We start from the raw sequence: 12994 nt of genomic DNA, 5'->3' as shown, positions 1-12994 counted from the left end.
CCTGCTCAGACATGGATTTCTTGAGGCACATCACGTAATCTCTCTGTGCCTCAATTCTCTACCTGCAAAACGGTGAGGGAAGGAAAGGGCACATAGCAGTATTTGTGAGGTAATTTAAAGTCACCCCAAGTCTCTGTTCTGTACTGAAACTGGAGCAGAGACCGCAGCGCCGATTACAGAACAGCGAAAGGAATGAGACCATGACTGCGACACAGCAGGAGGAAGATATTCTTTAATCCTTTCAATCCTTGAGATCTATTGCCGGTGCTCTTCTTTCAACACAAACGCAGTGAGTCCCCTTCCCCTGATGGCTGTTATGTTACACACATAGTATTGCACGTAAAACCAGGGAGCGGACTGAGTATATTTAGACCTGTTCCTATTGAAGTCCGAGGGGGTTATGCCTCTGACGTCAATGAAAGCAGGATTAAGTCATTTTTCTCCTAAAAGCACATGTTATTCTGGGCAGAATTTTGTCTATAAAGACAGAGAGAAATTTATTATAGATCGGGCCTGATGGAGTCCTCTGTTTCTGAGCAAAAAGCTGGAACCCGAGGACTGGGGTGTGGAACAATTCACAGAATCTGAGTGGCAGAGGAAAAAGAGCCCACCCACGCAGCTCTCATTGACTTCAATACTCACAGCTCTCAGGATCAGGCCCACTTGGAACAAGAATGTGTATGCCCTAGGGCTGAGCTTATTAAAATGCCAGGCACTGCTACAGAATCTTATAAAGTGAAATGAGAACACGGTGTAATAAGGTATCAGGGAAAATGATTTATGGTGTGTTCCTGGATACAGTTAAGAATAAGAAAATTCAACCCACTCCCCCATAGTTTTCATGGAAGACATTTAGGTAAAGAACCATAATCAGCAGCTATAAGGACACAGGAACATGTGATCTGGACAATATATATGGGCAGACAGCAGGCACTGGTCTAAGCTGGGGAAATTTACGAAAAGAAACAGCCATCAGTTCACCTGATCGGGTGTTAGCCCCGGTTGGGATCACTGCAGCTTTTGGCATGTCTAATGCACACACTGGGGAAGCAGGTCTGACCGCATGAACACTGCCCATGCTACGGCTCCCACTCCTGTTAACACCAGCGGGATTTTATTTGCTTGGTAATGTCCTCAGTTCAGATAATTCTGCTATGTGACCGATCGCTACGATGCAGCAGACTTGAGTCTTGGCTCCTACCTCCCACACGCTCGCTTCATCTTCTTCCTGCCTTGGGTCAATAAGGCTCCTCTTCCACAATGCCCTTGCGTGTAGACTTGTACCTCAGCAACCTCTTGATGATTCATTAAGTGCCATGTAGCCAGAGCATAAAAACAGGGATAAAAGTAGCAGCAAGACAGCAACAACAATGGCAGGTAGTCGGATCTGCAGACTAACCTGGGCAACAAGGGTGAAGAAAAGCTCAAGTGATGAAAAGAAAAGGAACAATCAGAAGTTGGTTCCATTAAAGAAAGTCTGACGATCACTGAGCCTTTCTGCTAAGATCCTGCTTTGAACAGTGCACGGATGTGCTGCACAGAACAAAGAAAAAGGCCAGTTGGAGACACTAGTGCATGGGGGAAGCAGTACCAAATCGAACATGCCGTGATGCGGTGACTTCTGCTCATGTTTTCCAGACCTTAGAATAGGTAACATCGAAGAAGAAAAGTCCTGACCTACATCTATAACAGCTGCCACTCCTCCTCTGAGAAACTAAACACAACAGCACAAATACCCAATAGCTACTGAGGGCCAGGTTTTCCAAAGAACTCAGCTCCCAGTTAGGCATCAAAACAAAAGCGCTCAGTACTTTGGCTTTTGCCCCTTTTGGAAATCAGGCCGTAAGCGTCACGATGGGGAAAGCTGGAGCTGGACCCCTTTGAAAATCTGGCCCATATTGTGGCGGTTTAGTACTTGAAAATCTGGCCCGGTGTTTGTAGGCCCTATAGAAACACAACAGCATGCGGCCTCTGCTACGCAGCAGAAACGGAACAAGCCCAGGAATCAGAACTGTGGTCTTGTCTATTCTTCTGTTTCTAATGGTACCAGAGTCACCAGGTAGGGTCAGTGCCCCCCCGTCTCTGTCCCAATGAGCTAACAAATCTAGTTTAAAACAAGACACAACGAGGCAGTATCATAACCTGCCCCAGGGAAGGCAGAGTGTTACAACGACCCCCTTACATAGTCTAAAACATTACAATGGTATTTTTAAAACAGGCTCATTCTACGTTTTTTGTTTAGCTTTTGTTTCCCTTTTTAATCATTGTTTATAGATAATTTTAAAATTCTATCTATTTCTGCCTAATATATTTTAATAGCTTCCCCTGACACCCCCACTTTTTGTAACTGCGGGCAGGAGAGTTGGGTGTGAGGGAAAGGCAGAGCTCAGGTCGGGAAGCACCGTGTAATCGAAAGAGGATAGAACACTAAATGTCAACAAAAAGTATCCTAGTGCAAGTGGAGGGGCCAAAGGTTTGATGGGAAGGCAACATGGTATCATGTCACGGCCACTTTCCATGTCACGCAGAGAGGCCTTTGGGCCCCAGGACTTTACTCCGGCAACTTTCATCAGCACTTTCAATTCACTCAAGAAAAACACAGGCCCATCAGCGGAAAAAGGTCCAGGCTGTACAAGTGACACATCTTAAAAGAGATGTTCGCCCCGAGGACCTGGCTTCCCCAATGCTACAAGCGACAATCTGGAGAAACTAGTAAAGAGCATGTGCTGATAATGCCCCTGCAGCCGCTTTTAAATGGGCAATTGATTTTAATGACACGGATCTGGCAGCAGCTGCTGTGCGAGGGCATGATTTGTGCAGCTACGTCTGTACCACTACAGCCTTAGGACATTGTTCTGCAATCTTCCACTTGCGCTCGATCCCTTTGCTTCCAGTCACCTTTAGCAGAATGACTTTGTAAACTGCACCTCTTCTCAAGCCTTAAGAAAATTAAACACCCCTGTGAAGTTATTTGGGGACAGGGAGTGAGAGACTTAATATACCAGAGTCCAAACGGGAAGTGCAGCTCGCGAGTTTCCAGTTTCACAGCTAAGGAGAAAGAGGCATATATGGGAATGGAAGAACAAATTCAGACAAGATAACTGGGCGGACTTCTTTGCACAGGCAGCCATCAGCCGTCCCCAGTGCAACTTTTAAAAACTTCTCCAACTTTTGAAAAGCTAGAGTGTCAAAACTCTGCTGTTCCAACTTTTCAAAAGTTAGGGAGGTTTTTGAAAAGTCCCAGAGTGGCAGAGCTTCCGAGCTTCATTTTTTATTTGTTTGTTTGGGTTTTTTTGTTTTTCTTTAGCTGCTCCATAACTTTTCCCAAACTGGAGAAATTTAGAAAACTTACGGGGGGGGGGGGGGAGGAACTCACTCATGAACCATCCCCCTCTCCCTCCAAGACACGATTCATTTGTTTGCACTCTGAGGAAGACAGAAAGGAAAGGGGATCCAGAAAATGCAAAACCCAGAAATTAAAAACTGAATTTTTCCAGTTTTCAAAAACCAAATCAAAATGAAATTTTTGTTTCCTTTTGTGGTTTTCCCACACAGAATTGAAAAAATTCACAGGAAAAACCCCTCGCATTTTTCAACCCGCTGTAATCATAATCTATTATGGCTATTCTTGTGCAAACAGAACTCCCATCATATGCCAACAAGTCAGGAGTCCCATCTCTCACAAATTACAACCAAGACGACCTGAAGAAGAGCTTTGTGCATCTCAGAAGCCTGTCTCTTTCAGCAGCAGAGGTTGGTCCAATAAAAGATATCGCCTCCCCCACCTTGTCTCTCTATTACGATCAATGGAAGTCTTGCCACTGACCCTCCTTGACCAATTCAGAACTTTGGAAGAGTTTCATCTGACAAGTGACAGGGGCTGAGCCCCGGAGGATCTCTCAGTTGAGTGTCCTTCACTTTGGAACTTCCGCGTTCTGCTGGTTGGGTCTACAAGACACCAAGCTTCAGAGCATCACGATTCAGCATGTGGGCTAAGTATCTGATAGAGTGTGTTAAACGTAGAGTTTATAAATTGGTAGGTGGAGGAGTGCCAAAGTATCTGTGGTTGTTGTTATGTCCTGTTAGGCCATGTGAGTTCAGGTTTTGTTTTAATTATATAATTAAGGGAGGGAGGGATAGCTCAGTGGTTTGAGCATTGGCCTGCTAAACCCAGGGTTGTGAGTTCAATCCTTGAGGGGGCCATTTACAGATCTGGGGCAAAAATCTGTCTGGGAATCGCTCCTGCTTTGAGCAGGGGGTTGGACTAGATGACCTCCTGAGGTCCCTTCCAACCCTGATGTTCTATGATTCTATAAAGTGTCCAGATGCTGTTGCAACAGTCATATGAATATCCAAATAAATAATTATTCATTTAAAATATTAATTCTTAAGAATTTGGGGTACTGGAGGAGCCGTAATCCTGAATTCATCCAACTGGTTAGACAGCAGTTCTGCCAACAACTTGCCCTATCATCCTGCCACATCCCCAGACTTAGTACTTTGCCTGGTACTTCCCACGGAGCCAGCACACAAGCCCTAACCCTCCCTTAGACACTGCAATTTCTTCTGGAGCACGTCGTCTTTGGATCAGCCCAAGTGGTTACACACCAAATGCATGAACCCCTTGAAAGGAATGGCCTTAGAAAGTGAATGTCGGCATCAACTGTTAAGAAAATAAGAGGGGGCCCAAAATGATTTTTTTTTGTTTTTAAATAATGTGAGGCTAGCTGGAAGGCACACGCTCCAAAGCTACCCCAAGATTTTCATTTGAATTGCTCTGTAACCAGGTAACCTCAAAGAAGGTATCGGTAATCTAGAGTAACTCATGAGCATATAGCATAAGGGGTAATTCCCCTAAATCAGATCTATAAAACGGGTGAAATTCACTCCCGGGCAGACACACACACAACCCGCGCAGGACCTGGCGGTGAAAACACGGCATGCTGGCCCACAGCCCAGGGGTCAGTTTCACCAGGGAAACGCCCTTGTATTTCGCAGCGATCGCATGGAGAACTCCCCATGCCATCAAGCTCCTTTTCACAGGTTTCTTACCATCACTCCCCGGCTGTTTGTATGGATTGTACTTTGGCTTTGGAGCAACAACTGGTGCAAATTTCTTTGGCGACTGCTGCGTGGACACAGAGATGCTGGGGGTCCCAAAAGCGTGCGTGGTCTCCATTCTCGCAGTGACGTGTCCAACGGGTTCGTTGGTGTTCTTTGGCGGCAGCCATGATGGGTGGGACATGGTTCAGATCTGGGGAAGGATGAGAAGAAAAAAAAAACCACCATGCACATTAGGTTTTTAAATTGGGAGAGGGGGGAAAAAACCCTAGGAACTTCTTTTTATTTACCTGTAAAATACAAATACACAAAAACCTCTGTGTGTGTGAAGGTTTCTCTTTATGGCTTGGCATATGAATTTGCCTATTTATCCCTACAACAGTATGTCAGAGGCAGCAGCTTTGCCCTCTCAGCAAAGAGAGCTAGGATGGAGCTGAATCCCACCCCCCCCCTTACTCTGAGAGGTAGGCCTCCTCCCCAGATCAAAGGTATGATCAGAGGCGTGCTGGCAGGACAGTGGGGGAGGAATCGGCTCCACCTCCCTTTTGAGTTTCAAACAGGGGTTCTCAGCATGATGGTTGCTTCCAATTCCACAACCCGTTCAAATCTTAGCCTCCAGAGCAACGCTGCCACAAAGCGGGACCACTAATGAAACTGTGCTGATGATTTCCCTGCTGTGAAGGAGGGCTTGGAAAATCTCTGCGTGCCTCAGTAAAATGGGGATAAAACTGCCCTAACTTTGCAAGGATGCTGTGAGGATACATTCCGCAGTGTCAGTGCGGTGCTCAGATACCATGGTGAAGAGTGCCCATACAGACTGATGGGGGCTTTTGAAAATGTCACCCTAAAGAGCCTTACTCCCATATTCAAAGCTTATTCAGGCCCTAAGCAGCCACAATCCCATTGACTTTCAAGGAAACTTCTCAGGCCGACATTTTCAAAAGCAACTGATTTTGGACGCCTCTGTTTTTGGACATCCAACTCAAGACACTGTCAAGCATGCTGATTTTCAGAAAGCGCTGGACACCCACCCTCTGAAAATCAGGCCTCTTCCGGGGGCCTCGACTTGGACACATGAAAACTGAGGCAAACAAAATCACTAGTTATTTATGTAATTCTTGGCTTTAGGCTCCTAAGCCTCTAAATCACTTCTGAAAACCAGATTTAGATGCTTTGAAAAAATTGACTCAGAAACATCCGTCCACTAGGGACTGCACTGAAACCAACCAATGCATTTCCACACAGGCCATCAAACAGCCATCCGATGTCAATGACTTTTAGTCATTATCTATCTAAGATGAATGTGAACAATGGCAAGGCGGTAAAGGCCACATATTCCTTTACTAGTCCCCTGTGACATCCACTCTCTCAGTACTGAAGGGGTTAATTCATTTTGCATCCACTGCCTGCCTTCACTTCAGCCCCACATACTCTTGTTTAGGTTAGGAGAATTCCACCAGGCAACAAAACCCCAGCAGGCTCTGGAGACTGGATGTGAAGAGGTTTCCTTTGATCAACTAAAGCAGAAAGCATGGGAAGAATCCGCGCAGGAAGATGACGGAGCCAGGGACAACATTATCTGATCACTGTTGTGAAAAAACACCTCCAGCCGTGAACGGCGAGACAACCGAGTCTCTGGCAGGATTTGCAGAGAGAGCTGCTCTCCCATCGCATTCCGACAGGGCTGGTGCATGAGGGCAGTTCTAGCTCCCGCAGATGAATGTATTAATTGGTGAGAACTGTCCACGGAGCGCGGGGGAGTGAATGCTGCTAGGTGTGCAAGCCCGTAGAGAGAAATGATTACTGAACTCTGCAGGGCTGCAGCGCTCTCACCACTCTGACAAAGCTCTGCGGTCGCACGCACAGAAATCCATGTGAATGTCTCTCACGGAGAGGTTTTCTTAAGCCAGGAGTGGCCGTCACAAATCACCTGTTGAAGGTCAGCAGCTGGAATCTGAAGGAAAATGGGCAGCTGCTTCTGCCATCTACCACCTCCGCTGGAGACCAAACATCTCCTCACGGCCTCCGCTGTAGAGCCCAGCTGCCGTACCCCACGCCCTGCCGACACAGGCACATTCTTGGCGCTGCGAAGTAAAAACTTCCGTCACATGCCCCTCACATTCCGCACATGGCTCTAAGGAAGTGTTTCAGCAGCATGGTGATACACCTGGACACACATTGAAGCCTGTCCTAACTTGATCATCTAGACTTCACTCTTCATAATATACTTCTAAAGATTAGTATAATGGGGACCAGGTGTGCCAAGCTTTAGGACCCTGGGTGCGGGGGGATGCAGAGTTACTTTGCTGACTCACCACGGCAGGCAGAACAGCTGCATCTCACTATTTCCCCCGAGAAGCATAAAAAGCAGAGTCCACCTAAGAGGCAACAGGTGATAGAGGGGGGAGTCCTAAAAATACAGCACAGGAAGAAGCCCAGGCTTGTCCTGTGTTTGTAAGCACAGTCCAACCTCGGGGAGTTGCTATTTGAGAATACATGTGTTTTTGCAGTGGTGGGCAATAGAAGGGGGACCGGCCTATTCACACCAGTGCCTTTCTAAAATTAACTTAGCAATTAGAATTGTATTTATGACGGTCATGGATTATTTATTCCAGACAGCAACAACTCCCTGTGTGAGGAGTTAATTCCACTGAGAGACTGGTTGGCCAGGATAATCTTGTGATCAAAGCACAGGGTAGAGTTGGGGATCTAGGTTCTACCCCTGCCTCTACCATAAACCCCCTGTGGGACCTGCACCAATCCATTTCACTGCTGTGCACCTCATTTTCCACATCCTGGATCTAAATGTTCAGTCCATAGTTTCCCTCCCAGCCCAGGGCTCGCACCCAACTTAATCCAGCCAACACAGAAATCGCCCCCAATAAGAGGAGACCCACCACCGATGGAGAAATAAAACATCACAGGCCGGCTGGTGCTGCGGACCTGGCAGGAACTACGCAGTTCTAAAAGAAGAGAGCCGTAGCGCCGCAGGTGCCTCTGAACTGGACTCTGAACGTTATGCTCCCTAGTGGAGCTGCTGAGATGCCGCACGCAACACAATTCACACCAGCAACAACTCTCCGGGGCAGAGCCCCAGCGAACCAGGTGACCACCCTCCACCCCCTGCTTCTTGGTCTCATCTTACCAGATGACAGCATCATTCTGAAAGCAAGAAATGGAAGGCAGGTCCACCCGCGAGGCCAGAGAGGAAATCCCACTCACCGCTCCGCGCTATCCTGCTACCTGCTGTTCCCAGCGCCGGGGTTTACGGAACCAGAAACAAGTTCTCACCGAAACAAAGATGATCCCCCTCCTCTTCCCACATCCCCCCCATCTCCAGATCAAAGCGATCAAAGCACGCTAACAGCCTGCGTGCAAAGAAGGGACAGCAGTGCAGCCCCTCGGCCAGGAGGGCTAATCAACCGCACTGCGCACTGTTGAAGGTGCCCTGGAGTTTAATTCCAACTGGGCTGGGCGGGGAATGCCCAGCATTTACATGGCATCTGGAATATGGCACATCCCAGAGCACAGCGCCCCCTAGCACCACACTGGGGCATTATCTCACTATAGACGCCGCAACAAGTGTACCCACAAAGCTGTTCAAGCTACTTCCTATAACACCTGATTCGTCTCCCACCCACATAGTGACATGACCCAAGGAGCCTATGCCATCTGAGAGATTCACAACACGACGTAGCATGGGCTGAAGGGCCAAATTAGTAATGCCAATCTCAGCAGCAGCGAGTGCAGTGCGCTGAGCAAAACAGCGACGGAACCTTGCAACTAATGAGCCTAAAGACTAGAACATATTAATGGCCAATTTGGGAACCCAGTGACCGCACTGGTGTATCTCAGCCACTCGTTCTGAGCCTGTGCGTGACCCTGGCTCTCCTAGTCTCGAAAGTATTTTTCTGATATTTTTTATTATTTCCCCTTTAGTCTTTTCTGTTCCTCCTTTGTCCTCGCTCATCTTCTCCTGTGTATTTTTTTCTCTCCTCTCGATCTATGCCAGTTAAGATGTCCCACACAAGTTCCCTTTTCCCAGCTCCAGTACTTAGATCGACTTACCGTGGTGTCTTCACCGCAGTGAGTCGACTGCTGCCGCTCCCCCGTCGACCCTGCTTGCACCTCTCGCGGTGCTGGAGCACAGGAGTCAACGGGAGGGGGTTCGGGGGTCGATTTATCACGTCTAGACTAGACGCGATAAATCAATCCCCGCTGGATCGATCACTGCCCGCCAATCCGGCAGGTAGTGTAGACATACCCTAAGACAAGCAAAATTCATCCACTCACGTTGCAAGTCTCACAAAATACAAAAAGGAAAATGATTGACTCAGAAGCTAAAACCAAACTTTGCTTTTTTAAAATGCACATGTTAGTGTGACTGGCTAAATGGGCAACAAGAGGACAGGTGCAGTGCAGGATAAGCGGACAGCCCCACCTCTCCCTCAGTGCTTCTCAATCTTGACCTATAAAACTTCTACTAGTCCAGGTACAGCCCCTACGTGAACACTGTAGATGCACCGCAATCCTACTCTGCCACACCCTGCCAATGGTGTCAACCACGCAGTCATTTCACAATGGAGACCAAAAACCAAAATGGCACCACTTGGGCTTATAACTTAATGCTGATAATGTAAACCCCACCAAATCCATAACCCTATCCAAATGTGAGTTGGATCAGCCCATTAAGCCCACCATCGCATCTCGTGAACATGAAACTAAGTCCTACATTCAGCTCAGACCTTCTCACACCTACTCACCAGATCAGATATTTTTTCCCAGCAAGTGATAATATACACCCCGGAAAATCCGAGATTAGCATCAATGCCTAACTATGAGGTTAGCGATTCATGCTTCCTACAGATGCATCTCCAAACACTTCACTGAATTAGTAATAGTTACAGAAGTGATTTTTTGCCTGCTTTAGTTTTATGCAAACTGCACGTTTTTTAATAGCTCAGTAATAGGTAGGTGCAGGACTTCACAAGGGGATAGAGAAATCAGTGATGAAAGAAATGAGACACTAAGAGGAGGAGAGAGAGGGGGCCCCATGTATGACAGGAGGGAGGAGGTTCAGGGGCAGAGGGAGACAAGGCACCGGAACGGTGGAAGCAGCAAAAGGAGCATTAAGATGGATGGCATGGCAGAACATGAGCAGTGGCATGAGAGCAGACATGCAGGCAGACGGACAGCGGTGGAGAGCCAAGGCAGCGAGGGCAGGGAGCGCGGATCTGACATTGGAGACAGGAAATCAGTGAAGGAACTCAAAGAAGGGGTGACAGGGTAGAAATGGAAAGGAAGGATGCTGACAATTGTTATTGTCCGTGCCACGCCCCAGGCAGCTTTACACACTCCTAAAGTGAAACACGTCGTGTTCCTCCTTCCAGGCTACCGTCATTTTCAGTGAACCACCATCAGACTCGCTATGAATCCCTGTGGCTCTCCACTACACATCTGCCACCCTGGGGAAACTAACCGCTCTCAAGCACCCTCGGCCTCTCGCTGTCTGAGACAATTATTGCTCACCCACACGGGATGACTTCGTGGATTGAGGGCCTGCTTCTGCTGCCACTGAAGTCACCGTCTGGGTCGAAAGCGCAGACTGAAAAGCGAAGCTGCAGATTACATCTGCTGCGTCCCTGTCAATTCTTCATCAAGAAAATCATTCCGGATTTGTCAGCCAGTTTCCCTTCAGTGAGTCCCTCCTGACAAACTTGAACAAACCAAACCATCCCAAACTTGCCATGTTCTGTCTCCAATTACGCCCCCAACAGCGAGACCCTATCCCCTCCGACTCCTTCCACAGGCTCCCCCTTGGCCAGCATATCAAGTGCAAACACCTTGCTCTCACATTCAGTGCACTACAAAATACTGCCTTGGCCTCCTATCTTGGTTCCCTCTCTCACACATGCACAGGCCCTCCATTCTGACAGCAATGCTCCAATTATTTCCTTCTAGGCTCCTAACTCTGTGCCTTCTCCCATGGCGTTCTCCATCCATGGAACCCCCCTCGGCAATGCCAGTTTCCCAAACCACTACCTTCTCCTCAGCCAATTCCTGCCTAAAACCCTGCTTCTTCCATCGATTCTAAGGCCAGATGAGGCCATTATGATCATCCCTACTTTGGGTAAAGCAGGCCATAAAATCTCACCCGCTAATTTCTGCATCAAGCCCATAACTTGTGTTTAACTTGACTTGACTTATTATAATGGAGAATCCACCACACCGCTAGGTAAGTTCATCCAATAGTTAATTATCCTCACTGACAAAAGTACACCTTGTTTCTAGTCTGAATTTGTCTAGCTTCACCTTTCAACCACTGGATCTCGTTATGCCTTTTTCAGCTGAATTAAAGCACTGTCTATTATCAGAAATCTCTTCTCTGTGTGGGTACTTGTAGACTACGATCAAAGCACCTCAAACTTCCCTTGGATAAACAAAACAGAGAGCGCTTCCTTAGTCTCTCACTCTACGGCAGGCTTTCCAGACCTTCAAGTATTCTTGTAGCTCTCTGCTGAAACCTTTTCTGAAGTGTGGACACCGGAACCCAACACAGTATTCCAGGACTGGTCACTTAAAATTAAACGGGGGAAAATGGTCAAGTACATCGCAAGTGAAAACTTACAACCAGTCAGCTGGTGCTTTGTTACAGGGCCGGCCGCCTCTTGAGTGTCCCCTCAGAAGTCTGTCTGTCACTCTGAGACACCCTGCCTTCCTCCTCCCGCCTTAGCAGGCGACTACTCCCAATCCTCCTAGCTAGGACAAGTTCCCCTGGTCTCAGGGTCTTCCTTACAGGAGTCTTTAGAGCTTCCCCCTTCTCCCCACAGGTTCCTGCTGCTCCTTCTAGAGGAATACGATCTCTCCAGCCATCAGGGCTGGCTAGCTCCAGGCCCCTCAGCCCTTAAGGGGCAGGCCACCTGTAACAGCCCTCTGTGAAGCTTGAGGCATTAGGAATCAGACCTCTGCTGGAGGTGGGGAAAGTCAGACTGGATGGGCCAATGATCTGATCGAATATGGCACTAACCTTAAGTACCAACGATAAGTAACATTAAGAGGAATGTGCAGAATCAAGCAGTACAGATAAGGAAACTAATTGGCTCCTGTCCTGTCATTCAGACAATCTTAAAGCCATAATTCAGAGAATACTCGCTATAAAAGAATGTAGCGCAACAGGGAACTGGAATTCATCAATCCCAAGACGAGACCACATTATCTCAAAATGTCAGCCCAGGTATATCAAAGAGCATAACACTGAACAACAACAAAAGCCTGACAAGGTCTGTTTTGCTTTTAATTACTGGATGCCATTCACCGCTGAAAGAAAGCAAAGGGCTAACGTGAAGAGGATCCAAACTCAATTTACCCTCAGATCAGATAAGCAATGGAAGGCTAGAGTACCAATTTGCCTCCACTCGAAAGCGTCAGCACGTTCGTCTCCGACGGAATTGAGACAGGCTGACTCTTCCGTAATGAGACTCTACCCAAATAAATCTTAATTTCACCTTTCCTTTTGCAACGCAGACCAAATGCTCCTTGGGAGTTGCTGGAGCTGTGGGGGTGTAACAGAACGAAGGATTTGTCCCCATAGCAAGTAAACTCTTTATGGAAGTCATGGGTGGCACCTCATGGATAGAAATGTTTTGTTTAAACCAATGTGTATTTCTACACAGCCAGCACCATCCTTAATCTAGGCTCTCATTTCCTTCTATGCCTACGCCTCTAATCACCACTCCGTCCTTAAAATCCACCAACACCAGGGAAGCGGAACCTCCTGTCAGCTCACTTATCATGTGGTTTGATACCAAGCTGTAATTTCCCGTACACGTGCAATGCATTCTTTGGACTATCTGTGTGTAACTTACATTGTAAGCTCCTGCAGGCAGGGACTGCCTTATTGGCAGACTCCAGGTGCAGCCGGAAAACCCCACCG

General features: G+C 47.6%; 1 protein-coding gene across 6 annotated transcripts in view; it reads right to left on the bottom strand.

The window, feature by feature from the left end:
* LPP (LIM domain containing preferred translocation partner in lipoma) overlaps nt 1–12994 on the bottom strand; it is a 444446-nt gene that overhangs the window by 251244 nt on the left and 180208 nt on the right. For all 6 annotated transcript variants that reach the window (XM_034781639.1, XM_034781636.1, XM_034781641.1 and 3 more), the window contains one exon: nt 5053–5254. In XM_034781639.1, coding sequence (XP_034637530.1) covers nt 5053–5245 — 193 coding nt within the window. In that variant the 5' untranslated portion in view covers nt 5246–5254. The remainder of the gene's footprint in view (nt 1–5052; nt 5255–12994) is intronic.

This window comes from Trachemys scripta, chromosome 9, assembly GCF_013100865.1.
Source record: "Trachemys scripta elegans isolate TJP31775 chromosome 9, CAS_Tse_1.0, whole genome shotgun sequence".
Classification (NCBI taxonomy): domain Eukaryota; kingdom Metazoa; phylum Chordata; order Testudines; family Emydidae; genus Trachemys; species Trachemys scripta.
Note: the sequence above shows the minus strand (reverse complement) of the source record. Positions and strands in the feature narration are given on the sequence as shown.